Raw genomic sequence first — 27787 nt, 5'->3', positions numbered from 1 at the left:
AGTGCTCACTGGGAGGAGTAGCTGAGTCATCGGAATGTGGAGTCATTCCAAGGGAGAGCTGTGGGACGAGCCCAAAGACAAAGCCCTACCAGGATGGTAGCCAGATCCCCAGTTAAAGGAGAACAAATATTCAGGCCAACCCAGCTCAATGACATGCAGAATAACTCTGAGAAGTTCTCTCAAAGCATTACTGAGGACTCTCACAGTGATAGTTATTAGAAGACCAAGAAGGCTCACACAGTTCTACTTATTGTTTACAGACACTAATTTATTAAGGCACAGGCACAACACTGTGCAGCACCAAAGGTCCCCACAGTGAGAATCCTGAACCAGCATCTCACCATGGCAAGATCTTCCCTTCCCAGTCCAGGAAGGTCCCAGTCTCCTTCTCAGAGAGGGAGGAAAGCACCTTCAACATCCCTTGCACGCTGGCATCAACTGTCAGGGGGGGCTGTGGGGAAGAGGGAGAAACATTTGTGTGCCCCAGGTCAGGACAGGGTCTGCCCTGGAGCAGATCAATGCTCAGGGATTGGGGTTCTCTGGCATGAGAGAGGAGAGGCCTGCACCCAGCAAGAAGAGGTCCCAGTCCCTCATCTCCTCCTCTTGCGTGCCTCCAGGGTATCTGCCAAGGAGCTACCACAGAGCTCAGCATGCCTGGCACTGTTCAGTCCCCAGGAAGCTCTGCATTCCTAAATGAAGAGGTTCTTCCAGACCATGGCCAGAAATATCTCTTACCTTAAATGATTCTGAGCTCCCCCCCATTTCAGTTTGCACCCAGCCAGGGTGGAGAGTGACACAGAGGATGCCGTGCTCCCGGTATGCCAGGGACTGGCACTTGGTCAGCATGTTCAGAGCAGCCTGTGGGGAGACAGGGCAGGGATGGTGGTGGGAGGGGAAGGGGGGTGCAAGGGAATGTGTGCAGAACTCACAGCTGGGGCAGGGATACGGCAGTTGGAGCCAGCTCCTGGGGTACATGATGCTGCCTAGTCGAGGTCCTATCCCATCATGTCCCTCTGGGGCAGGACCCGAGGCCAGGCACATGACTGGGCTGTCAGAGTACCCAAAGACTGGGCACGTGGACTGAGGAGGAAGTTGGAAGGAATGCACCATAATTTGGAGGGGAAAAGGTCTGGGGTCCCCCCAGCACATTCTGGCAGTACCTTGCTGCAGCGGTACGAGACAACTTGTCCAAATTCCCATACATAGACATCCTCAATGGAGCCTGCATAGCTGGACATGTTGATGATGGCTGCCTTGCTGCAGCTCAGCCCTGAGCCCGGGCTCCCCTGGGCAGCCTTCTTCAGCAAGGGCAGGAACGCCTGCGAGGAGGAAGAGGAGAAAGGGGAGACATGGATGTGGCCCAGGGGAGAGGACCAGCTCCTTCCCCAGTGGGCAGCACTGGCACCAGCATCAGAACATTCTCCCTTCTCTCCCCACTGCCCCAGCCTGACAGGCTCCAGCTCCTGAGCTCCAGCCCATGGCTCCACAAAATTCTCATCAGTGGACAACCCACTGGGCACCAGAGGGAAGGCAGGATACCCTCCCACCAGCCCTTCACACCCTCTGGGATGTCCAGCTTGGAGAGCCAGGGGTACAGGAAGGGATGCTCCCTGGAGCTGTGCTGCACTGCTGGGACTCACCTGTCCCAACAACAGCGGTCCAATCGTGTTGATGGTGTAAGTCTGGGTCATAGTTTCCAGTGTCTCCTTATCAAGTGAACTTGGCTTTGCAATTCCAGCATTGTTGATGAGGATGTTCAGCCCCGAGCCCCCCAGGAGCTCCTCCACTCTGGCTGCAGCCACCTTGATGCTGGCGGGGTCGGAGACTTCTGCAGAGCCAAGGAAGGGGAGGTTACTGCCCGTGTCCTTATGCTGGCTTGGAGCCCAGTCTGTTCCCCAGAGATGGCTTTGCCCACTGGCCCCACAGGTACCAGCCCATTGGCACAGCTCTCTTCCAGCACGGAACTCTCCAGGTGTGCCCAGTGCCTGGACACTCGCCAGAGGACCTGGGGCAAAGGTTCCGCACCTCGGGGCACCTACCGAGTGGGATGATGACCAGGTTGGGGTGCTTGGAGGCCAAATTCTGTAACTCCTGCAAGAGAGGGCACTGTGTGGGCACAGAGAGGCAGGAGGGGCTGCACAGAGGCTCAGCCCTTCCCAAGCAAAGCCTGTGTCACTCCACGTCTGACTCTCAACCACAGCACGCCCAGCACCCTGACCCGGCTGCCCTGAACCCAACAGATGGGGAGTGCTCCAGGACCAAGTGCCACTGTTCCCTCCACATACGCCATGCACAGCTGCTCCCACAGTGTCCCAGCCCGGCTGCCCTGTGCTGTGGGTGCCCAGCTGCAGCCCCAACCCTTTGCAAACCCCCTCTCACATCCAATTTCCCCCCAGCACCGAGTGCTCCCGTCCCCCAGCACAGCCACTGCCTCCCAGCCCGGCCTCACCTGTGCTCGCTGTCCCTTGGGGTCCCGACAGCCTGCAAACACCCACTGGGGTGGGTTTGGCATCTTCAGGAAGTGCTGGACGAACCCCAGGCCGATGCCCCTGTTGGCCCCAGTCACCAGCACAGAGCGGACACAAAGCTCTCCCATGTTGCTTCTCCCTCTGCTCCAGCTCACACTGTTTGCTCAGCTCCCTAATGGTTCCTTATAATGTTTTCCACGGACACTCCACCCACTCAGGGTTTGGACCAACCCTTGGATCCAGGTACAGCTTCTCCAGACCTTCAAACTCCAGGACACAGATTCTGGCTGGGAGCCCATCCTTGTTACCAAAGGGCAAAAATCACTTGGCGATTTCAGGCAAATTCTGATGGCCTTGGGAAAGCTGGTGCCATATCCCAGGGGAAGCTGCTGGGAGTGAGGAGGGAGGGAGTGGTATAAGGAAGGGATGTGGAAAGCTCCATGACTCAGGTAGGTTTGACATTTCACAAGATAGGCTTTCCAAATCAGGCACACAGTGCACAGGGAAGAGGCTGATCTCACCCCTTTCCCAGGTCCCCTAAGCCAAGTTGTGCCTCAGGTGGCCATGAGCAGACATTCTCTGCCTTGCCCTTGCCTCTTCCAAGCCAATGCCCATTCCCTGATTGTCAAGTCAAAGATCTATGGAGTGGAGGAAAGCCGGTGGATCCAGTCCCTGGGGGAAGGATGGGGACCTGCATGGCCGGCACAGCACCAAGGGCTGGCCCTGCACTCCAGCTGTGCACAAGCTGGGGGCTTGTCAGGCCTGAAGAGAGCATCAGTGTCTTTGCCTCAGGAATTCCTGCTGCTCCTGGAGCAGGCGGCGAAGGGCACAGGGAAGGAGGGGCTGAGCTGTGACAGAGCCGTGGCCAGGAGTGAGACTTCCAGGCAGGTCGTGCTGATGCCTTGCCCAGGGGCCAAGTCCCATTTCCCACCTCCACAGCCATTTTCTGCCTGGGAAATGGGCCCCCTCCTGCCCACCCGCACCCTGGGTCGTGCTGGCAGGGCTGTGCCTCTTCCAGGCTGCCCAGAACATGGTGACAAGGTGCTTGGCTGCGGAGCTCCAAGAAGAGAAGGGCTTGGCAAGCAGCTTCTCTCCCCTTCCCCACCCCACAAATGTCACTGCAGTTCCCCACCTCTGTAAACTTTGGGAGCTGATGTCTCCCAGCTCCGTCTCCACATCCTCAGTCTCAACCCTCCCGTCCCACCTGCAACGTGGCATCCCCCAGCTGAGGGGAGAGGGCAGCTGGTCCCTGTGAGCCCCAGCCCCTCAGGCACCCCAACCTGCAGCTGGGCAGGAGGAAAGCCAGCCCTCCAGGGGCTTGCAAGATCTCTCTCCTCTCAGGAGAGGGGCTCTGCTCTGGATTTTCCGGTGCCTCCCAGAGGGGAGGTCTCCAGAGTGTGGTTATGGTGCCATGGGACCTGTAGGCTGCAACCCATGGGGGTGTCAAGGGCAGCTGTGGGTCGGGTGGCAGCTGTGGGATGAGGAGTGGGACATCTGGGAAGGGGCTGCCCAGCGAGTTGGCAGCACATGGCAGAGCCAGGTGGTCTCACAGAGCTTTATTGAGGATGAGGGGCAGGTGGGAGCAGCAACAAAGGTCCCCACGGCTGCCAGGATCCTGAACTGGCATTTCACCAGGGCACGACCTTCCCTTCCCAGTCCAGGAAGGTGCCAGTGTCCTTCTCGGAGAGGGAGGAGAGCACCTTCAGCATCCCTGTCACGCTGGCATCCACCGTCACGGGGGGCTGTGGGGCAAAGGGGGAGAGGCAGCCTGTGCCCGAGGCCAGGGAGCAGCCAAGGCTGGGGGAAGGAGCTGCTCCAGTGCAAGGGCAAAGCTGAAAACCTGGGACACCCTGGACAGGGGGTCTGAGCAGGGAACCCAGAACCCGGGACCAGGACAGGGGGCCCTGCCTTGGCAGGGATTGGGCAGGGAGGGAAGTCAAGGGCAGGGGATCAGGGCAGTAGTTTCCACCAGTGGAAAATGAACACAGGGCTCTGATGGAGCCACCATGGTGGAATTCCTACCGTGTGTCCACCACCGCTGCCCATGTCAGTTTGCACCCAGCCAGGGTGGAGAGCAGCACAGAAGATGCCGTGCTCCTTGTATGCCAGGGACTGGCACTTGGTCAGCATGTTCAGAGCAGCCTGTGGGGAGAAAGGGCAGGGATGGTGGTGGAAGGGGAGGGGGGGCTGCAAGGGGACCTGTGGCTGTGGCAGAGCAGGGGAAGCAAATCTGTCCCCAGCACGGTGTGACAGTACCTTGCTGCAGCGGTAAGAGCTAGCTTGGATCATCTCCCAAGCAGAAAAAGAAGCAATGGAGCCGCCAATGCTGGATATGTTGACAATGGCTGCCTTGCTGCAGCTCATCCCTGAGCCCGGGCTCCCCTGGGCAGCCTTCTTCAGCAAGGGCAGGAACGCCTGCGAGGAGGAAGAGGAGACAGGAGAAACATGGATGTGGCCCAGGGGAGAGGACCAGCTCCTTCCCCAGTGGGCAGCACTGGCACCAGCATCAGAACATTCTCCCTTCTCTCCCCACTGCCCCAGCCTGACAGGCTCCAGCTCCTGAGCTCCAGCCCATGGCTCCACAAAATTCTCATCAGTGGACAACCCACTGGGCACCAGAGGGAAGGCAGGACACCCTCTCAACAGCCCTTCACACCCTCTGGGATGTCCAGCTTGGAGAGCCAGGGGCACAGGAAGGGAGGCTCCCTGGAGCTATGCTGCACTGCTGGGACTCACCTGTCCCAACAACAGGGGTCCAACTGTGTTGGTGGTGTAAATCTGGGTCATAGTCTCCAGCGTCTCCTTATCAAGTGAAATTGGATTTAGAATTCCAGCATTATTGATGAGGATGTTCAGCCCTGAGCCCCCCAGGAGCTCCTCCACTCTGGCTGCAGCCGCCTTGATGCTGGCGGGGTCGGAGACTTCTGCAGAGCCAAGGAAGGGGAGGTTACTGCCCATGTCCTTATGCTGGCTTGGAGCCCACTCTGTTCCCCAGAGATGGCTTTGCCCACTGGCCCCACAGGTACCAGTCCATTGGCACAGCTCTCTTCCAGCACAGAACTCTCCGGGTGTGCCCAGTGCCTGGACACTCGCCAGAAGACCTGGGGCAAAGGTTCCGCACCTCGGGGCACCTACCGAGAGGGATGATGACCAGGTTGGGGTGCTTGGAGGCCAAATTCTGTAACTCCTGCAAGAGAGGGCACTGTGTGGGCACAGAGAGGCAGGAGGGGCTGCACAGAGGCTCAGCCCTTCCCAAGCAAAGCCTGTGTCACTCCACGTCTGACTCTCAACCACAGCACGCCCAGCACCCTGACCCGGCTGCCCTGAACCCAACAGATGGGGAGTGCTCCAGGACCAAGTGCCACTGTTCCCTCCACATACACCATGCACAGCTGCTCCCACAGTGTCCCAGCCCGGCTGCCCTGTGCTGTGGGTGCCCAGCTGCAGCCCCAACCCTTTGCAAACCCCCTCTCACATCCAATTTCCCCCCAGCACCGAGTGCTCCCATCCCCCAGCACAGCCACTGCCTCCCAGCCTGGCCTCACCTGTGCTCGCTGTCCCTTGGGGTCCCGACAGCCTGCAAAGACCCACTGGGGTGGGTTTGGCATCTTCAGGAAGTGCTGGACGAACCCCAGGCCGATGCCCCTGTTGGCCCCAGTCACCAGCACAGAGCGGACACAAAGCTCTCCCATGTTGCTTCTCCCTCTGCTCCAGCTCACACTGTTTGCTCAGCTCCCTAATGGTTCCTTATAATGTTTTCCATGGACACTCCACCCACTCAGGGCTTGGACCAACCCTTGGATCCAGGTACAGCTTCTCCAGACCTTCAAACTCCAGGATATAGATCCTGGCTGGGAGCCCATCCTTGTTGCCAAAGGGCAAAAGTCACTTGGCGTTTTCAGGCAAATTCTGATGGCCTTGGGAAAGCTGGTGCCATATCCCAGGGGAAGCTTCTGGGAGTGAGGAGGGAGGGAGTGGTATAAGGAAGGGATGTGGAAAGCTCCATGACTCAGGTAGGTTTGACATTTCACAGGATGGGCTTTCCAAATCAGACGCACAGTGCACAGGGAAGAGGCTGATCTCACCCCCTTCCCAGGACCCCTGAGCCAGGTCGTGCCTCAGGTGGCCATGAGCAGACATTCTCTGCCTTGCCCTTGCCTCTTCCAAGGCAATGCCCATTCCCTGATTGTCAAGACAAAGATCTGTGGAGTGGAGGAAAGCCGGTGGATCCAGTCCCCTTGGGGAAGGATGGGGACCTGCATGGCCGGCACAGCACCAAGGGCTGGCCCTGCACTCCAGCTGTGCACAAGCTGGGGGCTTGTCAGGCCTGAAGAGAGCATCGGTGACTTTGCCTCAGGAATTCCTGCCGCTCCTGGAGCAGGCAGTGAAGGGCGCAGGGAAGGAGGGGATGAGCTGTGGCAGGGCCGTGGCCAGGAGTGAGACTTCCAGGCAGGTCGTGCTGATGCTTTGCCCAGGGGCCAAGTCCCATTTCCCACCTCCACAGCCATTTTCTGCCTGGGAAATGGGCCCCCTCCTGCCCACCCGCACCCCGGGTCGTGCTGGCAGGGCTGTGCCTCTTCCAGGCTGCCCAGAACATGGTGACAAGGTGTTTGGCTGTGGAGCTCCAAGAAGAGAAGGGCTTGGCAAGCAGCTTCTCTCCCCTTCCCCACCCCACAAATGTCACTGCAGTTCCCCACCTCTGTAAACTTTGGGAGCTGATGTCTCCCAGCTCCGTCTCCACATCCTCAGTCTCAACCCTCCCGTTCAACCCAGCACACACTCCCTGTGTGCTGCCTGAGCACAGCGTGTCCGTCCGTCTGTCCCACCTGCAACGTGGCATCCCCCAGCTGAGGGGAGAGGGCAGCTGGTCCCTGTGACCCCCTGCCCCTCAGGCACCCCAGCCTGCAGCTGGGCAGGAGGAAAGCCAGCCCTCCAGGGGCTTGCAAGATCTCTCTCCTCTCAGGAGGGGGGCTCTGCTCTGGATTCTCTGGTGCCTCCCAGAGGGGAGGTCTCCAGAGTGTGGTTACTGTGCCATGGGACCTGTAGGCTGCAACCCATGGGGGTGCCAAGGGCAGCTGTGGGTCGGGTGACAGCTGTGGGATGAGGAGTGGGACATCTGGGAAGGGGCTGCCCAGCGAGTTGGCAGCACATGGCAGAGCCAGGTGGTCTCACAGAGCTTTATTGAGGATGAGGGGCAGGTGGGAGCAGGGACAAAGGTCCCCACGGCTGCCAGGATCCTGAACTGGCATTTCACCAGGGCACGACCTTCCCTTCCCAGTCCAGGAAGGTGCCGGTGTCCTTCTCGGAGAGGGAGGAGAGCACCTTCAGCATCCCTTTCACGCTGGTATCCACCGTCAGAGGGGGCTGTGGGGCACAAGGGGAGAGGCAGCCTGTGCCCGAGGCCAGGGAGCAGCCAAGGCTGGGGGAAGGAGCTGCTCCAGTGCAAGGGCAAAGCTGAAAACCTGGGACACCCTGGACAGGGGATCTGAGCAGCAAACCCAGCACCGGGGACCAGGACAGGGGGACCTGCCTTGGCAGGGATTGGGCAGGGAGGGAAGTCAAGGGCAGGGGATCAGGGCAGTAATTTCCACCTGTGGAAAATCAGCACAGGGCTCTGATGGAGCCTCCATGGTGGAATTCCTACCGTGTGTCCATCAAAGCTGCCCATGTCAGTTTGCACCCAGCCAGGGTGGAGAGCGACACAGAGGATCCCGTGCTCCTTGTATGCCAGGGACTGGCACTTGCTCAGCATGTTCAGAGCAGCCTGTGGGGAGACAGGGCACGGATGGTGGTAGGAGGGGAGGGGGGCTGCAAGGGGACCTGCAGCTGTGGCAGAGCAGGGGAAGCAAATCTGTCCCCAGCACAATGTGACAGTACCTTGCTGCAGCGGTACGAGGTAAAATGCATCAATTGCCAACCAGCGGGATTAGTGATGGAGCCACCGTTGCTGGATATATTGACAATGGCTGCCTTGCTGCAGCTCATCCCTGAGCCCGGGCTCCCCTGGGCAGCCTTCTTCAGCAAGGGCAGGAACGCCTGCGAGGAGGAAGAGGAGAAAGGGGAGACGTGGATGTGGCCCAGGGGAGAGGACCAGCTCCTTCCCCAGTGGGCAGCACTGGCACCAGCATCAGAACATTCTCCCTTCTCTCCCCACTGCCCCAGCCTGACAGGCTCCAGCTCCTGAGCTCCAGCCCATGGCTCCACAAGCTTCTCATCAGTGGACAACCCACTGGGCACCAGAGGGAAGGCAGGACACCCTCTCAACAACCCTTCCTACCAACCCTTCACACCCTCTGGGATGTCCAGCTTGGAGAGCCAGGGGCACAGGAAGGGAGGCTCCCTGGAGCTATGCTGCACTGCTGGGACTCACCTGTCCCAACATCAGGGGTCCAATTGTGTTGGTGGTGTAAACCTGGGTCATAGTTTCCAGTGTCTCCTTATCAAGGAAAACTGGCTCTCCAATCGCAGCATTGTTGATGAGAATGTTCAGCCCTGAGCCCCCCAGGAGCTCCTCCACTTTGGCTGCAGCCGCCTTGATGCTGGCGGGGTCAGAGACTTCTGCAGAGGCAAGGAAGGGGAGGTTACTGCCCATGTCCTTATGCTGGCTTGGAGCCCACTCTGTTCCCCAGAGATGGCTTTGCCCACTGGCCCCACAGGTACCAGTCCATTGGCACAGCTCTCTTCCAGCACGGAACTCTCCGGGTGTGCCCAGTGCCTGGACACTCGCCAGAGGACCTGGGACAAAGGTTCCGCACCTCGGGGCACCTACCGAGTGGGATGATGACCAGGTTGGGGTGCTTGGAGGCCAAATTCTGTAACTCCTGCAAGAGAGGGCACTGCGTGGGCACAGAGAGGCAGGAGGGGCTGCACAGAGGCTCAGCCCTTCCCAAGCAAAGCCTGTGTCACTCCACGTCTGACTCTCAACCACAGCACGCCCAGCACCCTGACCCGGCTGCCCTGAACCCAACAGATGGGGAGTGCTCCAGGACCAAGTGCCACTGTTCCCTCCACATTCGCCATGCACAGCTGCTCCCACAGTGTCCCAGCCTGGCTGCCCTGTGCTGTGGGTGCCCAGCTGCAGCCCCAACCCTTTGCAAACCCCATCTCACATCCAATTTTCCCCCAGCACCGAGTGCTCCCGTCCCCCAGCACAGCCACTGCCTCCCAGCCCGGCCTCACCTGTGCTCGCTGTCCCTTGGGGTCCCGACAGCCTGCAAAGACCCACTGGGGTGGGTTTGGCATCTTCAGGAAGTGCTGGACGAACCCCAGGCCGATGCCCCTGTTGGCCCCAGTCACCAGCACAGAGCGGACACAAAGCTCTCCCATGTTGCTTCTCCCTCTGCTCCAGCTCACACTGTTTGCTCAGTTCCCTAATGCTTCCTTATAATGTTTTTCATGGACACTCCACCCACTCAGGGCTTGCACCAACCCTTGGATCCAGGTACAGCTTCTCCAGACCTTCAAACTCCAAGACAGATTCTGGCTGGGAGCCCATCTTCATTGCCAAAGGGCAAAAGTGACTTGGCGTTTTCAGGCAAATTCTGATGGCCTTGGGAAAGCTGGTGCCATATCCCAGGGGAAGCTGTTGGGGGTGAGGAGGGAGGGAGTGGTATAAGGAAGGGATGTGGAAAGCTCCATGACTCAGGTAGGTTTGACATTTCACAGGATGGGCTTTCCAAATCAGACACACAGTGCACAGGGAAGAGGCTGATCTCACCCCTTTCCCAGGTCCCCTGAGCCAGGTCATGCCTTAGATGGCCATGAGCAGACATTCTCTGCCTTGCCCTTGCCTCTTCCAAGGCAATGCCCATTCCCTGATTGTCAAGTCAAAGACCTGAAAAGTGGAGGAAAGCTGGTGGATCCAGTCCCCTTGGGGAAGGATGGGGACCTGCATGGCCGGCACAGCACCAAGGGCTGGCCCTGCACTCCAGCTGTGCACAAGCTGGGGGCTTGTCAGGCCTGAAGAGAGCATCGGTGTCTTTGCCTCAGGAATTCCTGCCGCTCCTGGAGCAGGCGGTGAAGGGCAGAGGGAAGGAGGGGCTGAGCTGTGGCAGGGCCGAAGCCATCAACATCTCCACCAAACTGGCATCCCTCGGGCTGTGCCTCGGGGTGCCGGAGGCCCCCATGTACCCGTACCGTGCCAGCAAGGTGAGGGGCCAGGGGAGGTGCTGGGGACGCTCTGCCGTGCACGGTGCCCGTGGAGGGGGAAAGGCCATGGGGGCACCCCCTGCCCCGCTCACCCACCCCCTGCCTGGTTCTGCCAGGCAGCAGCACAGAGACCGGGACAGCAGCACCCGGCACTGAGCCTTCCAGGCAGGTCGTGCTGATGCTTTGCCCAGGGGCCAAGTCCCATTTCCCACCTCCACAGCCATTTTCTGCCTGGGAAATGGGCCCCCTCCTGCCCACCCGCACCCCGGGTCGTGCTGGCAGGGCTGTGCCTCTTCCAGGCTGCCCAGAACATGGTGACAAGGTGCTTGGCTGCGGAGCTCCAAGAAGAGAAGGGCTTGGCAAGCAGCTTCTCTTCCCTTCCCCACCCCACAAATGTCACTGCAGTTCCCCACCTCTGTAAACTTTGGGAGCTGATGTCTCCCTGCTCTGTCTCCACATCCTCAGTCTCAACCCTCCCGTTCAATCCAGCACACACTCCCTGTGTGCTGCCTGAGCACAGCGTGTCCGTCCATCTGTCCCACCTGCAACGTGGCATCCCCCAGCTGAGGGGAGAGGGCAGCTGGTCCCTGTGACTCCCAGCCCCTCAGGCACCCCAGCCTGCAGCTGGGCAGGAGGAAAGCCAGCCCTCCAGGGGCTTGGAAGATCTCTCTCCTCTCAGGAAAGTGGCTCTGCTCTGGATTCTCTGGTGCCTCCCAGAGGGGAGGTCTCCAGAGGGTGGTTACTGTGCCATGGGACCTGTAGGCTGCAACCCACGGGGGTGCCAAGGGCAGCTGTGGGTCGGGTGACAGCTGTGGGATGAGGAGTGGAACATCTGGGAAGGGGCTGCTCGGCGAGTTGGCAGCACATGGCAGAGCCAGGTGGTCTCACAGAGCTTTATTGAGGATGAGGGGCAGGTGGGAGCAGCGACAAAGGTCCCCACAGTTGCCAGGATCCTGAACTGGCATTTCACCAGGGCACGACCTTCCCTTCCCAGTCCAGGAAGGTGCCGGTGTCCTTCTCAGAGATGGAGGAGAGCACCTTCAGCATCCCTGTCACGCTGGTATCCACCGTCAGAGGGGGCTGTGGGGCAAAGGGGGAGAGGCAGCCTGTGCCCGAGGCCATGGAGCAGCCAAGGCTGGGGGAAGGAGCCGCTCCAGTGCAAGGGCAAAGCTGAAAACCTGGGACACCCTGGACAGGGAGTCTGAGCAGCAAACCCAGCACCGGGGACCAGGACAGGGGGCCCTGCCTTGGCAGGGATTGGGTAGGGAGGGAAGTCAAGGGCAATGGATCAGGGCAGTAATTTCCACCTGTGGAAAATGAAGACAGGGCTCTGATGGAGCCACCATGGCGGAATTCCTACCGTGTGTCCAGCAGAGCTGCCCAGGTCAGTTTGCACCCAGCCAGGATGGAGAGCCAGACAGAGGATCCCGTGCTCCTTGTATGCCAGGGACTGGCACTTGTTCAGCATGTTCAGAGCAGCCTGTGGGGAGACAGTGCAGGGATGGTGGTGGGAGGGGAGGTGGGGCTGCAAGGGGACCTGCAGCTGTGGCAGAGCAGGGGAAGCAAATCTGTCCCCAGCACGGTGTGACAGTACCTTGCTACATTGGTACGACGTAAAAAGCACCTCCTCCCAAGTATAAGGAAAACTGATGGAGCCAGCAATGCTGGACATGTTGATGATGGCTGCCTTGCTGCAGCTCATCCCTGAGCCCGGGCTCCCCTGGGCAGCCTTCTTCAGCAAGGGCAGGAACGCCTGCAAGGAGGAAGAGGAGACAGGGGAGACGTGGATGTGGCCCAGGGGAGTGGACCAGCTCCTTCCCCAGTGGGCAGCACTGGCACCAGCATCAGAACATTCTCCCTTCTCTCCCCACTGCCCCAGCCTGACAGGCTCCAGCTCCTGAGCTCCAGCCCATGGCTCCACAAGCTTCTCATCAGTGGACAACCCACTGGGCACCAGAGGGGAGGCAGGACACCCTCCCACCAGCCCTTCGCACCCTCTGGGATGTCCAGCTTGGAGAGCCAGGGGCACAGGAAGGGAGGCTCCCTGGAGCTCTGCTGCACTGCTGGGACTCACCTGTCCCAACAACAGGGGTCCAACTGTGTTGGTGGTGTAAATCTGGGTCATAGTCTCCAGTGTCTCCTTTTCAAGTGAAATTGGCTTTGCAATTCCAGCATTGTTGATGAGGATGTTCAGCCCTGAGCCCCCCAGGAGCTCCTCCACTCTGGCTGCAGCCGCCTTGATGCTGGCGGGGTCGGAGACTTCTGCAGAGCCAAGGAAGGGGAGGTTACTGCCCATGTCCTTATGCTGGCTTGGAGCCCACTCTGTTCCCCAGAGATGGCTTTGCCCACTGGCCCCACAGGTACCAGTCCATTGGCACAGCTCTCTTCCAGCACAGAACTCTCCAGGTGTGCCCAGTGCCTGGACACTCGCCAGAGGACCTGGGGCAAAGGTTCCGCACCTCGGGGCACCTACCGAGAGGGATGATGACCAGGTTGGGGTGCTTGGAGGCCAAATTCTGTAACTCCTGCAAGAGAGGGCACTGTGTGGGCACAGAGAGGCAGGAGGGGCTGCACAGAGGCTCAGCCCTTCCCAAGCAAAGCCTGTGTCACTCCACGTCTGACTCTCAACCACAGCACGCCCAGCACCCTGACCCGGCTGCCCTGAACCCAACAGATGGGGAGTGCTCCAGGACCAAGTGCCACTGTTCCCTCCACATACGCCATGCACAGCTGCTCCCACAGTGTCCCAGCCCGGCTGCCCTGTGCTGTGGGTGCCCAGCTGCAGCCCCAACCCTTTGCAAACCCCCTCTCACATCCAATTTCCCCCCAGCACCGAGTGCTCCCGTCCCCAGCACAGCCACTGCCTCCCAGCCCGGCCTCACCTGTGCTCGCTGTCCCTTGGGGTCCCGACAGGTTGCAAACACCCACTGCGGAGGTTTTGGCAACCCCAGCAGATGCTGGACGAGCCCCAGGCCGAGGCCCCTGTTGGCCCCAGTCACCAGCACAGAGCGGACACAAAGCTCTCCCATGTTGCTTCTCCCTCTGCTCCAGCTCACACTGTTTGCTCAGCTCCCTAATGGTTCCTTATAATGTTTTCCACGGACACTCCACCCACTCAGGGCTTGCACCAACCCTTGGATCCAGGTGCAGCTTCTCCAGACCTTCAAACTCCAGGATATAGATTCTGGCTGGGAGCCCATCTTTGTTGCCAAAGGGCAACGGTGACTTGGCGTTTTCAGGCAAATTCTGATGGCCTTGGGAAAGCTGGTGCCATATCCCAGGGGAAGCTGTTGGGGGTGAGGAGTGAGGGAGTGGTATAAGGAAGGGATGTGGAAAGCTCCATGACTCAGGTAGGTTTGACATTTCACAGGATGGGCTTTCCAAATCAGACGCACAGTGCACAGGGAAGAGGCTGATCTCACCCCCTTCCCAGGTCCCCTGAGCCAGGTCATGCCTTAGATGGCCATGAGCAGACATTCTCTGCCTTGCCCTTGCCTCTTCCAAGCCAATGCCCATTCCCTGATTGTCAAGTCAAAGATCTGTGGAGTGGAGGAAAGCCAGTGGATCCAGTCCCCTGGGGGAAGGATGGGGACCTGCATGGCCGGCACAGCACCAAGGGCTGGCCCTGCACTCCAGCTGTGCACAAGCTGGGGGCTTGTCAGGCCTGAACAGAGCATCGGTGTCTTTGCCTCAGGAATTCCTGCCACTCCTGGAGCAGGCGGTGAAGGGCAGAGGGAAGGAGGGGCTGAGCTGTGGCAGGGCCGAAGCCATCAACATCTCCACCAAACTGGCATCCCTCGGGCTGTGCCTCGGGGTGCCGGAGGCCCCCATGTACCCGTACCGTGCCAGCAAGGTGAGGGGCCAGGGGAGGTGCTGGGGACGCTCTGCCGTGCACGGTGCCTGTGGAGGGGGAAAGGCCATGGGGGCACCCCCTGCCCCGCTCACCCACCCCCTGCCTGGTTCTGCCAGGCAGCAGCACAGAGACCGGGACAGCAGCACCCGGCACTGAGCCTTCCAGGCAGGTCGTGCTGATGCTTTGCCCAGGGGCCAAGTCCCATTTCCCACCTCCACAGCCATTTTCTGCCTGGGAAATGGGCCCCCTCCTGCCCACCCGCACCCCGGGTCGTGCTGGCAGGGCTGTGCCTCTTCCAGGCTGCCCAGAACATGGTGACAAGGTGCTTGGCTGCGGAGCTCCAAGAAGAGAAGGGCTTGGCAAGCAGCTTCTCTCCCCTTCCCCACCCCACAAATGTCACTGCAGTTCCCCACCTCTGTAAACTTTGGGAGCTGATGTCTCCCTGCTCTGTCTCCCCATCCTCAGTCTCAACCCTCCCGTTCAACCCAGCACACACTCCCTGTGTGCTGCCTGAGCACAGTGTGTCCGTCCGTCTGTCCCACCTGCAACGTGGCATCCCCCAGCTGAGGGGAGAGGGCAGCTGGTCCCTGTGACCCCCTGCCCCTCAGGCACCCCAGCCTGCAGCTGGGCAGGAGGAAAGCCAGCCCTCCAGGGGCTTGCAAGATCTCTCTCCTCTCAGGAGGGGGGCTCTGCTCTGGATTCTCCGGTGCCTCCCAGAGGGGAGGTCTCCAGAGTGTGGTTACTGTGCCATGGGACCTGTAGGCTGCAACCCATGGGGGTGCCAAGGGCAGCTGTGGGTCGGGTGACAGCTGTGGGATGAGGAGTGGGACATCTGGGAAGGGGCTGCCCAGCGAGTTGGCAGCACATGGCAGAGCCAGGTGGTCTCACAGAGCTTTATTGAGGATGTGGGACAGGTGGGAGCAGGGACAAAGGTCCCCACGGCTGCCAGGATCCTGAACTGGCATTTCACCAGGGCACGACCTTCCCTTCCCAGTCCAGGAAGGTGCCGGTGTCCTTCTCGGAGAGGGAGGAGAGCACCTTCAGCATCCCTTTCACGCTGGTATCCACCGTCAGAGGGGGCTGTGGGGCACAAGGGGAGAGGCAGCCTGTGCCCGAGGCCATGGAGCAGCCAAGGCTGGGGGAAGGAGCTGCTCCAGTGCAAGGGCAAAGCTGAAAACCTGGGACACCCTGGACAGGGGGTCTGAGCAGGGAACCCAGAACCGGGGACCAGGACAGGGGGACCTGCCTTGGCAGGGATTGGGCAGGGAGGGAAGTCAAGGGCAATGGATCAGGGCAGTAATTTCCACCTGTGGAAAATGAACACAGGGCTCTGATGGAGCCTCCATGGCGGAATTCCTACCGTGTGTCCATCAAAGCTGCCCATGTCAGTTTGCACCCAGCCAGGATGGAGAGCCAGACAGAGGATCCCGTGCTCCTTGTATGCCAGGGACTGGCACTTGTTCAGCATGTTCAGAGCAGCCTGTGGGGAGACAGTGCAGGGATGGTGGTGGGAGGAGAGGACGGCTGCAAGGGGACCTGCAGCTGTGGCAGAGCAGGGGAAGCAAATCTGTCCCCAGCACGGTGTGACAGTACCTTGCTGCAGCGGTATGAGGTGAATACCACCTCCTTCCAAGGATAAGGAGAACCGATGGAGCCAGCAGTACTGGATATGTTGATTATGGCTGCCTTGCTGCAGCTCATCCCTGAGCCCGGGCTCCCCTGGGCAGCCTTCTTCAGCAAGGGCAGGAACGCCTGCGAGGAGGAAGAGGAGACAGGGGAGACATGGATGTGGCCCAGGGGAGAGGACCAGCTCCTTCCCCAGTGGGCAGCACTGGCACCAGCATCAGAACATTCTCCCTTCTCTCCCCACTGCCCCAGCCTGACAGGCTCCAGCTCCTGAGCTCCAGCCCATGGCTCCACAAGCTTCTCATCAGTGGACAACCCACTGGGCACCAGAGGGGAGGCAGGACACCCTCCCACCAGCCCTTCGCACCCTCTGGGATGTCCAGCTTGGAGAGCCAGGGGCACAGGAAGGGAGGCTCCCTGGAGCTGTGCTGCACTGCTGGGACTCACCTGTCCCAACAACAGGGGTCCAGCCGTGTTGGTGGTGTAAATCTGGGTCATAGTTTCCAGTGTCTCCTTATCAAGTGAAATTGGATTTGCAATTCCAGCATTGTTGATGAGGATGTTCAGCCCTGAGCCCCCCAGGAGCTCCTCCACTTTGGCTGCAGCCGCCTTGATGCTGGCGGGGTCGGAGACTTCTGCAGAGCCAAGGAAGGGGAGGTTACTGCCCATGTCCTTATGCTTGCTTGGAGCCCCCCGTGCTCCCCCAGAGATGGCTTTGCTCACTGGCCCCACAGGTACCAGTCCATTGGCACAGCTCTCTTCCAGCACAGAACTCTCCGCGTGTGCCCAGTGCCTGGACACTCGCCAGAGGACCTGGGGCAAAGGTTCCGCACCTCGGGGCACCTACCGAGAGGGATGATGACCAGGTTGGGGTGCTTGGAGGCCAAATTCTGTAACTCCTGCAAGAGAGGGCACTGTGTGGGCACAGAGAGGCAGGAGGGGCTGCACAGAGGCTCAGCCCTTCCCAAGCAAAGCCTGTGTCACTCCACGTCTGACTCTCAACCACAGCACGCCCAGCACCCTGACCCGGCTGCCCTGAACCCAACAGATGGGGAGTGCTCCAGGACCAAGTGCCACTGTTCCCTCCACATACGCCATGCACAGCTGCTCCCACAGTGTCCCAGCCCGGCTGCCCTGTGCTGTGGGTGCCCAGCTGCAGCCCCAACCCTTTGCAAACCCCCTCTCACATCCAATTTCCCCCCAGCACCGAGTGCTCCCATCCCCCAGCACAGCCACTGCCTCCCAGCCTGGCCTCACCTGTGCTCGCTGTCCCTTGGGGTCCCGACAGGTTGCAAACAACCACTGGGGTGGGTTTGGCAACCCCAGCAGATGCTGGACGAGCCCCAGGCCGATGCCCCTGTTGGCCCCAGTCACCAGCACAGAGCGGACACGAAGCTCTCCCATGTTGCTTCTCCCTCTGCTCCAGCTCACACTGTTTGCTCAGTTCCCTAATGCTTCCTTATAATGTTTTCCATGGACACTCCACCCACTCAGGGCTTGCACCAACCCTTGGATCCAGGTACAGCTTCTCCAGACCTTCAAACTCCAAGACATAGATTCTGGCTGGGAGCCCATCTTTGTTGCCAAAGGGCAAAAGTCACTTGGCGTTTTCAGGCAAATTCTGATGGCCTTGGGAAAGCTGGTGCCATATCCCAGGGGAAGCTTCTGGGAGTGAGGAGGGAGGGAGTGGTATAAGGAAGAGATGTGGAAAGCTCCATGGCTCAGGTAGGTTTGACATTTCACAGGATGGGCTTTCCAAATCAGACGCACAGTGCACAGGGAAGAGGCTGATCTCACCCCTTTCCCAGGTCCCCTAAGCCAGGTTGTGCCTCAGATGGCCATGAGCAGACATTCTCTGCCTTGCCCTTGCCTCTTCCAAGCCAATGCCCATTCCCTGATTGTCAAGTCAAAGATCTGTGGAGTGGAGGAAAGCCGGTGGATCCAGTCCCCTTGGGGAAGGATGGGGACCTGCATGGCCGGCACAGCACCAAGGGCTGGCCCTGCACTCCAGCTGTGCACAAGCTGGGGGCTTGTCAGGCCTGAACAGAGCATCGGTGTCTTTGCCTCAGGAATTCCTGCCGCTCCTGGAGCAGGTGGGAAGGGCGCAGGGAAGGAGGGGATGAGCTGTGGCAGGGCCGTGGCCAGGAGTGAGACTTCCAGGCAGGTCATGCTGATGCTTTGCCCAGGGGCCAAGTCCCATTTCCCACCTCCACAGCCATTTTCTGCCTGGGAAATGGGCCCCCTCCTGCCCACCCGCACCCCGGGTCGTGCTGGCAGGGCTGTGCCTCTTCCAGGCTGCCCAGAACATGGTGACAAGGTGCTTGGCTGTGGAGCTCCAAGAAGAGAAGGGCTTGGCAAGCAGCTTCTCTCCCCTTCCCCACCCCACAAATGTCACTGCAGTTCCCCACCTCTGTAAACTTTGGGAGCTGATGTCTCCCTGCTCTGTCTCCCCATCCTCAGTCTCAACCCTCCCGTTCAACCCAGCACACACTCCCTGTGTGCTGCCTGAGCACAGTGTGTCCGTCCGTCTGTCCCACCTGCAACGTGGCATCCCCCAGCTGAGGGGAGAGGGCAGCTGGTCCCTGTGACCCCCTGCCCCTCAGGCACCCCAGCCTGCAGCTGGGCAGGAGGAAAGCCAGCCCTCCAGGGGCTTGCAAGATCTCTCTCCTCTCAGGAAAGGGGCTCTGCTCTGGATTCTCCGGTGCCTCCCAGAGGGGAGGTCTCCAGAGGATGGTTACAGTGCCATGGGACCTGTAGGCTGCAACCCATGGGGGTGTCAAGGGCAGCTGTGGGTCAGGTGGCAGCTGTGGGATGAGGAGTGGGACATCTGGGAAGGGGCTGCCCGGCGAGTTGGCAGCACATGGCAGAGCCAGGTGGTCTCACAGAGCTTTATTGAGGATGAGGGGCAGGTGGGAGCAGGGACAAAGGTCCCCACGGCTGCCAGGATCCTGAACTGGCACTTCACCAGGGCACAACCTTCCCTTCCCAGTCCAGGAAGGTGCCAGTGTCCTTCTCAGAGATGGAGGTGAGCACCTTCAGCATCCCTTTCACGCTGGCATCCACCGTCACGGGGGGCTGTGGGGCAAAGGGGGAGAGGCAGCCTGTGCCCGAGGCCATGGAGCAGCCAAGGCTGGGGGAAGGAGCTGCTCCAGTGCAAGGGCAAAGCTGAAAACCTGGGACACCCTGAACCAGGGGTCTGAGAAGGAAACTGAGCAGCTGGGGAATCCAGCACCTGAGACCAGGACAGGGGGCCCTGCCTTGGCAGGGATTAGGCAGGGAGGGAAGTCAAGGGCAGGGGATCAGGGCAGTAGTTTCCACCTGTGGAAAATCAACATGGGGCTCTCATGGAATTGAATTCCTACCGTGTGTCCAGCAGAGCTGCCCAGGTCAGTTTGCACCCAGCCAGGGTGGAGAGCCAGACAGAGGATCCCGTGCTCCTTGTATGCCAGGGACTGGCACTTGCTCAGCATGTTCAGAGCAGCCTGTGGGGAGACAGTGCAGGGATGGTGGTGGGAGGGGAGGGGGGGCTTCAAGGGGACTTGCAGCTGTGGCAGGGCAGGGGAAGGAAATCTGTCCCCAGCACGGTGTGACAGTACCTTGCTGCAGCGGTACGAGGTAACTTGCATCTCCTCCCAAGCATAAAGAGAACTGATGGAGCCGCCAATGCTGGATATGTTGACAATGGCTGCCTTGCTGCAGCTCAGCCCTGAGCCCGGGCTCCCCTGGGCAGCCTTCTTCAGCAAGGGCAGGAACGCCTGCGAGGAGGAAGAGGAGACAGGGGAGACATGGATGTGGCCCAGGGGAGAGGACCAGCTCCTTCCCCAGTGGGCAGCACTGGCACCAGCATCAGAACATTCTCCCTTCTCTCTCTATTGCCCCAGCCTGCCAGGCTCCAGCTCCTGAGCTCCAGCCCATGGCTCCACAAGCTTCTCATCAACTGAGAGCCCATCAGGCTCCAGAGTGGAAGCAGGACCCCCTCCCACCAGCCCTTCACGCTCCCCCAGGACAGCCCAGCTTGGGTGAGGGTCTCACCTGGCCCATCAGCAGAGGCCCAACTGCGTTGGTGGTGTAAATCTCAGTCATGTCTTCCAGTGTCTCATTTTCAAGCAAGGTTATCTTGACAATTCCAGCATTGTTGATGAGAAGGTTCAGCCCGGAGCCCCCCAGGTGCTCCCCAACTTTGGCTGCAGCTGCCTTGATGCTGGCAGGGTTGGCAACTTCTGCAGAGCCGACATAGGGAAGGTCAGTGTCCCTGTGGTGACTTGGAGCCCCCTGTGACCCCCCAGGAATGTGCCCCCCACAGCTCCCTCCCATGTGGGGTTCCCAGGGCTGTGATGAGTGCCCAGGCATTTGCCAGAGGAACTGGGGCAAGAGGGAACCTACCAAGAGGGATGATGACCAGGTTGCGATGTTTGGAGGCCAAATTCTGTAATTCCTGCAAGAGAGGTCACAACATTGGCACTGACAGGCTGGAACAGCTCTGCAAAGGCTCTCCCAGCAAAGCCAGTCGAAGCCTGTGCCCAGCACCCTGCTCCAGCTGCCCCAGTCCCAATGGATGGGGAGTGCTCCGTGTCTCCATCACACACCACGTACCTCCGTGCCCTCCACACATCCCATGCACAGCTGCTCCCATGGACACCCCTGCCCAGCTGCCCTGGGCTGCAGCTACCCCGACGTGGCTCTAACCCGTTTCAAACCCCCTCCCAGCTCCAACCTCCACCCTGGCACTGAGCACTCCTGTCCCCCAGCACAGCCACTGCCTCCCAGCCCGGCCTCACCTGTGCTCGCTGTCCCTTGGGGTCCCGACAGGTTGCAAACACCCACTGGGGAGGTTTTGGCAACCCCAGCAGATGCTGGACGAGCCCCAGGCCGAGGCCCCTGTTGGCCCCAGTCACCAGCACAGAGCGGACACAAAGCTCTCCCATGTTGCTTCTCCCTCTGCTCCAGTGTTGTTTCCTCAGCTCTCTAACGTTTCCTGACAGCATATTTCACAGACACACCCCAGTCCCTCAGGGCTTGCACCAATCCTCGGCTCCTCTCCAGGAGGAGCATCATCTCCAGGTCTTTTTGCTCCAGGACACAGATCCTGGCTAGGAGCCTGTCCTAGTTACCTAAAGGCAAAAATCACTTGATGCAAGGGCTGGAGCAGCTCTGCTATGGAGACATGCTGGAAGAGTTGGGGCTGTTGAGCCTGCAGAAGAGGAGCCTCTAGGAAGACTGTAGAGGATCTTCCTGTACCTAAGGGGGCTCCAAGAGAGCTGGAGAGGGACTTTGGACAAGGGCATGGAGTGACAGGACAAGAGGGAACAGCTTCGAAGTAACAGAGGGAAGGGTTAGATTGGGTATGAGGAAGAAATTCTTCCCTGTGGGGGTGGTGAGGCCCTGGCACAGGTTGCCCAGTGAGATTGTAGCTTCCCCATCCCTGGAAGTGTTCAAGGCCAGATTGGACAGGGCTTGGAGCAACCTGGGATAGTGGAAGGTGTCCCCGCCCATGGCAGGGGGGGTGGAATGAGATGAGCTGTAAGGTCCCTTCTAACACAAACCATTCTACAACTGTTTCTATGATTTGCCAAATACCAGTGTGTTAAGGACTTTTTTTGCAAGTAGATACATGCCACAAATCACAACAAATCTCTGATTTGTTTTTGCTGGGCTGTTACCACATAAATTGGCAGTTTCTGCTGTGGTGGTGCTAAGACAACATCACCATTGACCTGTTTGAGAGAAAACTGCATTTTGCGCATCCCATCACAGCATCTCAGCATGGGATAGCAAACCCCTTTGATATTCCTGCATTGCCAGTCGGATCTGGCATGGACATCTCTCTCCAGCTCTACAGGGCTTTGTAAATTCCCTCTGTACCCTGGAACAGGCAGGTTGCTGGCAGCCCCAGCCTTCTCCTCCCATAGCAAGCTTTGCCAGCAGATGTTCATTTCCCCTCACACAGGGAGCAAAACTTACCATTTTGTTTGCTTGGTCCTGGTGATAAAGCCCAGTGCACGTGACAGAAATGCACACCAACACACCGTGCTTTTTGGCATGGCAAATGAGAAATAATCTCTGCTGGCAGGTGGTAACCAATGTTTCCCCTCCAGGAACTTGTGGAAAATGTTCCCTGCTAATGTATTGGCTTATTTGCTCCCCTGTTATTCATAAGACTTTGCATACAGGTACAATATCAGCACATTAAGCACTCACACACCTTTCAGTCACTTGGACAACCTCACGGCCACCAAGGCTGGGGTTTGACCCTTCTCTGTTGTACTGCTTTTCTTTCATGGCAATGTCCCTTTCTGGGGTCCCACAGTCCTGTCTGCACCAGCAGATGCTTTGGCATCGATGGCCATCCAGTGCTGTGCTATCCAGCTTCTGGGTAAAACATTCCTCTGAGGGAACACGACAGCAGCAACCAGCTCCTTCCCTCCTGTGCCTCAACAGCTTGTATGGTGAGCTGGTCACACATCTCCTCTCTGCTCCCTTCCTCAGCCTCTCCTTCAGTTCCATACAACTCACTTTTTTCCCCTGTTTTCTTTCCTGAGGTTAATGAGACCTCAAATTTTCTGCACTGGGTTGAGAGAATCCTTTTGCCTTGTGAATTCCTACCACTTACCAGCAGTACAAAGCTCTGGGATTTTCAGCTTCTGTCTCAGACTGATCTCTCACTGAGGAACCCCCAGATGGCTGGACTGGCATTCAGGCTCCTGTAGATCATTTCAGTCTTTCCTTTTAATGACCACAGACCTCAACTATACTCGACAACAGATGCCATTTGCACCAGAGCTCAACTCCTCCAGATTTCTATGGTTTTCTTCTTCTAGGCAGAGGATGAGGCCATTACCCACAGCCTGTTTGAAAGCTCCACAGTGCCTCAGAACCAGATGGCACCAGAAACCAAACAATTAACCTTTGAAGTCTCCTGGTTTTGCTGTGTCACTACATTTGTGTAGCCATCTAATTGTTTTGGAGTTGTAACTTTATAATGTTGACTTTGCTGTGGGGCCCAACCCTGCATTATAGATTATTAGAGTTTAAACAAGTGCTGCAGGAATCAGAGTCCAACCTGGCAAAAAGAGGCAGAGGGGAAAGCAACCAGCCTCACTGCCTTACAGCCCAGCCTTGTCACAAAGGCTGCTGCTGTCCCCAGGCCTCTGGAAGGGACCTCAGACCAGCCCCTAAGAGGGGATTCCAATTGTTCCTTTGCTCTGAAATGTTCTTGCATGGTCCAAACCTTAAGCTGAGCATTAAAGTCCTTAAAATCATGGGTTGGAAAAGACCTCCAAGCTCAACCAAGAGCCTAACCATTCTGCTAACACTGCCAATTCCACCTCTAAACCAGGTCCCCACGTGCCACACCCACACACTTTTTGAACACTTCCAGGGATGGTGACACCACCACTTTCCTGAGCACCTGCACCAATACTTGAAAACCCTTTTTGTGAAGAATTTTTCCCTAATATCCAATCCGAACATTCCCTGGCACAACCTCAGTCCGTTTCCTCTTGTCACTTGGAAGAGACCAACCCCCACCTGGCTACACCCTTTTTTCAGGGAGTTCTAGAGAGCAATGAGGGGCCCCCTGAGCCTCCTTTCCTCCAGGCTGAGCCCTCACAGCTCCCTCAGCTGCTCCCTAGCAGACTTGTGCTCTAGACCCTTCCCCAGCTCCACTGCCCTTTTCTGGACATGCTCCAGCCCCTCCATGTCCTTCTTGTTGTGAGTGGCCCCAAACTGGACACAGGATTCAAGGTGCAGCCTCTCCAGTGCCAAGCACAGGGGCACTGTGCACTCCTCTCCCATGACCCCCCAGGCAGCTGAAAATTTCTCCTCGGGGTGTTTTCCACATCTCCACACCGAGGAGACCCGGGAGCCAGTTTTCCAGTCACGCCTTGTCCTGCCTCATTTGCTGCAAGCCCAGGTGTGCTCACACTCAGGGAGGTGATTGCACAACGACAGCGCTGCTCACAGAAACACGGGGGAACACGCTTTTCTCTGCCTGCAAGGGGAGGGGGGGTGTGGCACAATTAGCTTTAGCACATTTAATCTACCGCAAATAAGAACAAAATGGCTTCTATTTATCAAGCAGATTTGCTCCAAAAGGCATTCAGATCTGTTTGGGACACGTATTAGTCACTTGCTTAAGAATCAATAGGTGGTGATGAACGAGCCACTGATCAAAGGGTGGGGTGAGACCCAGCACTGAAAGTGAAGCTGGGCAGGCTCCCACCCGCCCTGACTCATTTTCTTTTGGGCTAAAGAGGATTAGTGATCTAGTGGGGGTTGGAACTATGAGATCTGTAAGGGCTCTTCCAGGCAAAGCCATTCTGTGATTTTATGATGTGATTTCCTGACTAGTGACATCCCATTGCAAAAGAATGCAGGGACTAGGGGTGAGAGCCTGAGCCTGACTGCAGCTCCCAGGCAGGGTTTCCCATGGCCCCTTTGTCACAGCTTTGCTGTTTTCCAAGAAGACTGATCCAGGTTACACCTGCATTATACCAGAGCTGGAGAGGGACCTTGGACAAGGGCATGGAGTGACAGAACAAGAGGGAACGGCTTCAAGCTGACAGAAGGCAGTGTAAGATTGGGTAATAGGAAGAAATCCTTCCCTGTGAGGGTGGTGAGGCCCTGGCACAGGTTGCCCAGGGAAGCTGTGGCTGCCCCATCCCTGGAAGTGCTCAAAGCCAGGTTGGACGGGGCTTGGAGTAACCTGGGATAGTGGAAGGTGTCCCTGCCCATGGCAGGGTGGTTGGAACAGGATGGTCTTTAAGCTTCCTTCCAACCCAAACCATTCTGTAATTCTATGACTCTCAGATTTAAAATGACCAGATCTCCACTCAAACTCCCTTGGGCCACAGCACTGGGACCCACTGCCAGCCCAGGGCCTCACACTGAGTTCAGAACCTCTTTTCTGGGGATGTTCAAGCAGTCAAGGTGCCTCAGCTACCTGGGTGCAGCCGTGCTGGCAGCACTGGCAGTTGACCACAGGGACAGAACCGTATTGCCAGGACCCATGGGGACACCAGAGATCCCCACTGACCTTCTTTTCTGCTACCCTCTAAGGATAGAGGGATGGGTTATCCTTCCTGCTTCAGCAGGATTCCACAAAGAAGGACCTCAGAACTACCATGCAAGACAAATTTGCTTTCCCACCATCACATTTGCTAGCAGGGATGGCTGAGCACAGGCTGTTGTGTGTGACAGTTATGCTCCATCTCAGGAACACTAAGGCTTAAATGACCAGCTTGTGACTGGCTTGGTTTGACATCCACGTGTTAAAGTGAGAAAAGGAGGCATGTGTTAGATTAAGAATAAATACAGTAATAATGCAGAAGTTAATTTAGGAATCGAGTTGAAAAAAAATCATTGTCTTATTAAGGAAAAACATTTCATTGTGAAACACTGGATCTTTAACAGTACAATCTTTAAATTAAAAAGCATATAAGGAATTATTGAAAATTCACTTCCTGCAGAGAAGTTAAAAGCTGAGCCCCCTGCTACTCCAAAAATGTCATGACAAGGTCGATGATGTGACCTACTGCCCACAGAGCTGAGCAGAAAAATGCAGTCAGTGAACAGCAAAAATTCATACTGTTCTGTAAGTAGCTGTGGGGACTCCACACTGCTCAGGTAAACCAGGCTGCATTGATGTTTTATCAGCAGAAATTAAAACTTTCCATAGTTGTTCCTTCTGGTTTCAAACTGTATTTGTTAAGAGGGAGGGAAAAAAACTTACTTGCCTTTTTTTTTTTCTAAGATGTTTCCCCCCCTCCCTCTCACTACATTTTTTTTCTAATTCCAGTGACTAAAGCAGCACTTACCATGGATCCATCAGCTCAGTGCAAAGGACATGTGCCCACATGTATTTTGGTTTTTACAGCACAGAAACTTTAATCGAATTACAAGATCAACGAGCTGATAACAGGAATGACTAGTTTACATTTTTAGCTAAGTGAACTCAAATATTTCTTTGTATTCTTACAGAGGTTTAGTGGTACGTGTCATGGCAGAGAGGTGGGAACTAGCTGATCTTTAAGGTGCCTTCCAACCCAAAGCATTCTAGGATTCTATGATTTATACTCTCAAGCACTTAAAATGCATGAATATCTGACTCAGGCTTTATCAGGCAGCAGGAGTTTCCCAATGCACTTGGGTAAGCTTTGGGGTTTTTTTTGTTTTGGTTTGGTTTTTTGTTTGTTTGGCTGGGTGGGTTGTTTTTTTTTTCTTTTTGGTTGCATTTCTTATTATGACCTTCTGGAAGCCTCTCAACTCTTCACTAACAAGGTTTTTCAAAGAATCGATAATCCCCTATTTTATACGGGAACAGAAGCACAAAAGCTGGTCAAGCAATGCCCTCAGCGGGAAGTATTCGGTTACAGGATGCTCAGAGCTGCCTTCCTTTCACGGGTCACATTTGCATTCAGAACAGGCCCCTCCTGCCTTCAGCTGTGGCTGCCCATTAACTGTTTCTGCACAGCAGATCACGGGGGATCCCTGTATCCAAGGCATTTTGAAACAAGCACCTAGGAAGAGCCTGTTAATGCGATTTGCCTGCAGTGTGCAGGATCTGTGTGGAAGAGGTGGCCAGAACCCCATCCCACAGTGTGGTGCACCATGACTGTTTGTACCTCAGTCCTTATTTGCAGAGAATGAGGCAGCAAAAGGAGAATGGGACCTTTAATCCAAATATCTGCCATAAGGAGGGTTTCTTCTTTTTAGTTTATTTATTAGTATAATTGAAGATTTTTATTAAATCCCAACTTCTGTACATATCTACAAAAAAAGGTTCTCAAAGCATTTTAATATCCCAAACTAAACTGGGGAGCAGAGGCTCCACCATGGAGAAGGATAAAGTTAACACAAATCACCTGATGCTACCACTACATTGATATAAGTATTTAGTTTCATTTAGAGATGATTTGTCTAGTGTTTGTCAAGCAAGGATGAAAATAAGCGAAAGAAATAATGATCCTTAGGTGCACCAGGGTTGCTCAGTCATTACTTTGCTGCTGAGCTCCTGATTATGTGCTCACCCTAATGGGATTTTAATGTTGTTTGTGCATCTGGTTGTCCATATAACAGCTGAAAATAAAACACTAACACCCACCCCCAGGCTGGCAGCAGGGCTGGTATATGCAGGCCCCTTCCAGACACTGTCCTCCAGGTGATGTTCATTGTCTCTTTTCTGTATTCCCTTTTCCTCTCAAGCCCTGTTTTCCCACCCCTAGATGCCAGCAAAACTTTTCCTTGCTTTCCTCCTTAACTACACCTTTGGTACAACTGTTGAACCAGGTACCTGACACCAAGCAGCAAAAACAAGAAGAAAACATCTCCCAAAACAGCTGCACCCCCAACTGCAGTCTAAGTCACAGAATAGTTTGGATTGGAAGGGACCTTAAAGAACATATCACTCCAATCCCCTGCCATAGGCAGGGACACCTTCCACTAGCCCAGGTTGCTCCAAGCCCTGTCCAACCTGGCCTTGAACACTTCCAAGGCAGGCACAGCTTCCCTGGGCAACCTGTGCCAGAGCCTCACCACCCTTACAGGGAAGGATTTCTTCCTATTATCCAATCTAACCCTGTCCTCTGTCAGTTGGAAGCCATTCTCTTGTCCTGTCAATTCATGCCCTTATCCAAAGTCCCTCTCCAGCTCACCTGTAGACCCTTTAGGCACTGGAAGGGGCTCCAAGATCTTC

At 57.0% G+C, this 27787-nt stretch overlaps 6 protein-coding genes across 9 annotated transcripts; all 6 read right to left on the bottom strand.

Moving 5' to 3' along the window:
* Positions 1-247: 247 nt before the first annotated feature.
* Positions 248-2596, bottom strand: LOC135421930 (C-signal-like). Its single transcript, XM_064670804.1, has 6 exons — positions 2450-2596; positions 2040-2091; positions 1641-1828; positions 1161-1319; positions 736-858; positions 248-451 (listed from the first exon to the last, which is right to left on the bottom strand). The coding sequence occupies exons 1-6, from the start codon at positions 2594-2596 to the stop codon at positions 338-340; spliced, it is 783 nt and encodes a 260-aa protein (XP_064526874.1). The 3' UTR covers positions 248-337.
* Positions 2597-2632: 36 nt separating this feature from the next.
* On the bottom strand, positions 2633-6373 carry LOC135421929 (C-signal-like). 3 transcript variants are annotated; one of them, XM_064670801.1, is made up of 6 exons: positions 6014-6373; positions 5604-5655; positions 5205-5392; positions 4725-4883; positions 4491-4610; positions 2633-2854 (listed from the first exon to the last, which is right to left on the bottom strand). In XM_064670801.1, exons 1-6 carry the CDS (start codon positions 6158-6160, stop codon positions 2633-2635), a joined length of 888 nt encoding a protein of 295 aa, XP_064526871.1. In that variant the 5' UTR covers positions 6161-6373. The 3 variants fall into 3 exon arrangements, with proteins under 3 accessions (XP_064526871.1, XP_064526872.1, XP_064526873.1); XM_064670802.1 differs by lacking the exon at positions 2633-2854 and adding an exon at positions 4010-4210 and having other exon boundaries at positions 6014-6327; XM_064670803.1 differs by lacking the exons at positions 2633-2854; positions 4491-4610 and adding an exon at positions 4010-4210 and having other exon boundaries at positions 6014-6331.
* A 1258-nt stretch (positions 6374-7631) lies between these two features.
* LOC135421934 (C-signal-like) lies at positions 7632-9868 on the bottom strand. The gene is made up of 6 exons (XM_064670807.1): positions 9648-9868; positions 9238-9289; positions 8839-9026; positions 8346-8504; positions 8113-8232; positions 7632-7832 (listed from the first exon to the last, which is right to left on the bottom strand). The coding sequence occupies exons 1-6, from the start codon at positions 9792-9794 to the stop codon at positions 7719-7721; spliced, it is 780 nt and encodes a 259-aa protein (XP_064526877.1). The 5' UTR covers positions 9795-9868; the 3' UTR covers positions 7632-7718.
* Positions 9869-11495: 1627 nt separating this feature from the next.
* Positions 11496-13718, bottom strand: LOC135421932 (C-signal-like). Its single transcript, XM_064670805.1, has 6 exons — positions 13499-13718; positions 13090-13141; positions 12691-12878; positions 12211-12369; positions 11977-12096; positions 11496-11696 (listed from the first exon to the last, which is right to left on the bottom strand). Exons 1-6 carry the CDS (start codon positions 13643-13645, stop codon positions 11583-11585), a joined length of 780 nt encoding a protein of 259 aa, XP_064526875.1. The 5' UTR covers positions 13646-13718; the 3' UTR covers positions 11496-11582.
* Positions 13719-15348: 1630 nt separating this feature from the next.
* On the bottom strand, positions 15349-17499 carry LOC135421933 (C-signal-like). Its single transcript, XM_064670806.1, has 6 exons — positions 17353-17499; positions 16943-16994; positions 16543-16730; positions 16063-16221; positions 15830-15949; positions 15349-15549 (listed from the first exon to the last, which is right to left on the bottom strand). The coding sequence occupies exons 1-6, from the start codon at positions 17497-17499 to the stop codon at positions 15436-15438; spliced, it is 780 nt and encodes a 259-aa protein (XP_064526876.1). The 3' UTR covers positions 15349-15435.
* A 36-nt stretch (positions 17500-17535) lies between these two features.
* Positions 17536-21061, bottom strand: LOC135421928 (C-signal-like). 2 transcript variants are annotated; one of them, XM_064670799.1, is made up of 6 exons: positions 20874-21061; positions 20479-20530; positions 20128-20315; positions 19692-19850; positions 19458-19577; positions 17536-17757 (listed from the first exon to the last, which is right to left on the bottom strand). In XM_064670799.1, the coding sequence occupies exons 1-6, from the start codon at positions 21018-21020 to the stop codon at positions 17536-17538; spliced, it is 888 nt and encodes a 295-aa protein (XP_064526869.1). In that variant the 5' UTR covers positions 21021-21061. The 2 variants fall into 2 exon arrangements, with proteins under 2 accessions (XP_064526869.1, XP_064526870.1); XM_064670800.1 differs by lacking the exon at positions 17536-17757 and adding an exon at positions 18964-19170.
* Between the last annotated feature and the right edge of the window lie 6726 nt (positions 21062-27787).

This window comes from Pseudopipra pipra, chromosome 14 (genome assembly GCF_036250125.1).
Source record: "Pseudopipra pipra isolate bDixPip1 chromosome 14, bDixPip1.hap1, whole genome shotgun sequence".
NCBI lineage: Eukaryota > Metazoa > Chordata > Aves > Passeriformes > Pipridae > Pseudopipra > Pseudopipra pipra.
This window is presented reverse-complemented; position numbering and strand designations above follow the sequence as displayed.

What these genes read in the sequence shown, in the direction of transcription:
- LOC135421934 (XM_064670807.1), bottom strand. Translation starts at nt 9,794, where the DNA reads ATGGGAGAGCTTTGTGTCCGCTCTGTGCTGGTGACTGGGGCCAACAGG. An exon ending in CCAAGGGACAGCGAGCACAG is followed by an intron (nt 9,290 to 9,647) that starts GTGAGGCCGGGC and finishes CCTCTCTTGCAG; the next exon opens with GAGTTACAGAATTTGGCCTC. An exon ending in GACCCCTGATGTTGGGACAG is followed by an intron (nt 8,505 to 8,838) that starts GTGAGTCCCAGC and finishes TCCTCCTCGCAG; the next exon opens with GCGTTCCTGCCCTTGCTGAA.
- LOC135421932 (XM_064670805.1), bottom strand. Translation starts at nt 13,645, where the DNA reads ATGGGAGAGCTTTGTGTCCGCTCTGTGCTGGTGACTGGGGCCAACAGG. An exon ending in CCAAGGGACAGCGAGCACAG is followed by an intron (nt 13,142 to 13,498) that starts GTGAGGCCGGGC and finishes CCTCTCTTGCAG; the next exon opens with GAGTTACAGAATTTGGCCTC. An exon ending in CGTCGTACCAATGTAGCAAG is followed by an intron (nt 12,097 to 12,210) that starts GTACTGTCACAC and finishes GTCTCCCCACAG; the next exon opens with GCTGCTCTGAACATGCTGAA.
- LOC135421929 (XM_064670801.1), bottom strand. Translation starts at nt 6,160, where the DNA reads ATGGGAGAGCTTTGTGTCCGCTCTGTGCTGGTGACTGGGGCCAACAGG. An exon ending in GACCCCTGTTGTTGGGACAG is followed by an intron (nt 4,884 to 5,204) that starts GTGAGTCCCAGC and finishes TCCTCCTCGCAG; the next exon opens with GCGTTCCTGCCCTTGCTGAA. An exon ending in GCAGCGGTGGTGGACACACG is followed by an intron (nt 2,855 to 4,490) that starts GTAGGAATTCCA and finishes CACTCCCAGCAG; the next exon opens with CTTCCCCTGGGATATGGCAC.
- LOC135421930 (XM_064670804.1), bottom strand. Translation starts at nt 2,596, where the DNA reads ATGGGAGAGCTTTGTGTCCGCTCTGTGCTGGTGACTGGGGCCAACAGG. An exon ending in CCTGGTCATCATCCCACTCG is followed by an intron (nt 1,829 to 2,039) that starts GTAGGTGCCCCG and finishes TTGGCTCTGCAG; the next exon opens with AAGTCTCCGACCCCGCCAGC. An exon ending in GACCGCTGTTGTTGGGACAG is followed by an intron (nt 1,320 to 1,640) that starts GTGAGTCCCAGC and finishes TCCTCCTCGCAG; the next exon opens with GCGTTCCTGCCCTTGCTGAA.
- LOC135421928 (XM_064670799.1), bottom strand. Translation starts at nt 21,020, where the DNA reads ATGGGAGAGCTTTGTGTCCGCTCTGTGCTGGTGACTGGGGCCAACAGG. An exon ending in CCAAGGGACAGCGAGCACAG is followed by an intron (nt 20,531 to 20,873) that starts GTGAGGCCGGGC and finishes CCTCTCTTGCAG; the next exon opens with GAATTACAGAATTTGGCCTC. An exon ending in CCTCGTACCGCTGCAGCAAG is followed by an intron (nt 19,578 to 19,691) that starts GTACTGTCACAC and finishes GTCTCCCCACAG; the next exon opens with GCTGCTCTGAACATGCTGAG.
- LOC135421933 (XM_064670806.1), bottom strand. Translation starts at nt 17,499, where the DNA reads ATGGGAGAGCTTCGTGTCCGCTCTGTGCTGGTGACTGGGGCCAACAGG. An exon ending in CCAAGGGACAGCGAGCACAG is followed by an intron (nt 16,995 to 17,352) that starts GTGAGGCCAGGC and finishes CCTCTCTTGCAG; the next exon opens with GAGTTACAGAATTTGGCCTC. An exon ending in CCTGGTCATCATCCCTCTCG is followed by an intron (nt 16,731 to 16,942) that starts GTAGGTGCCCCG and finishes TTGGCTCTGCAG; the next exon opens with AAGTCTCCGACCCCGCCAGC.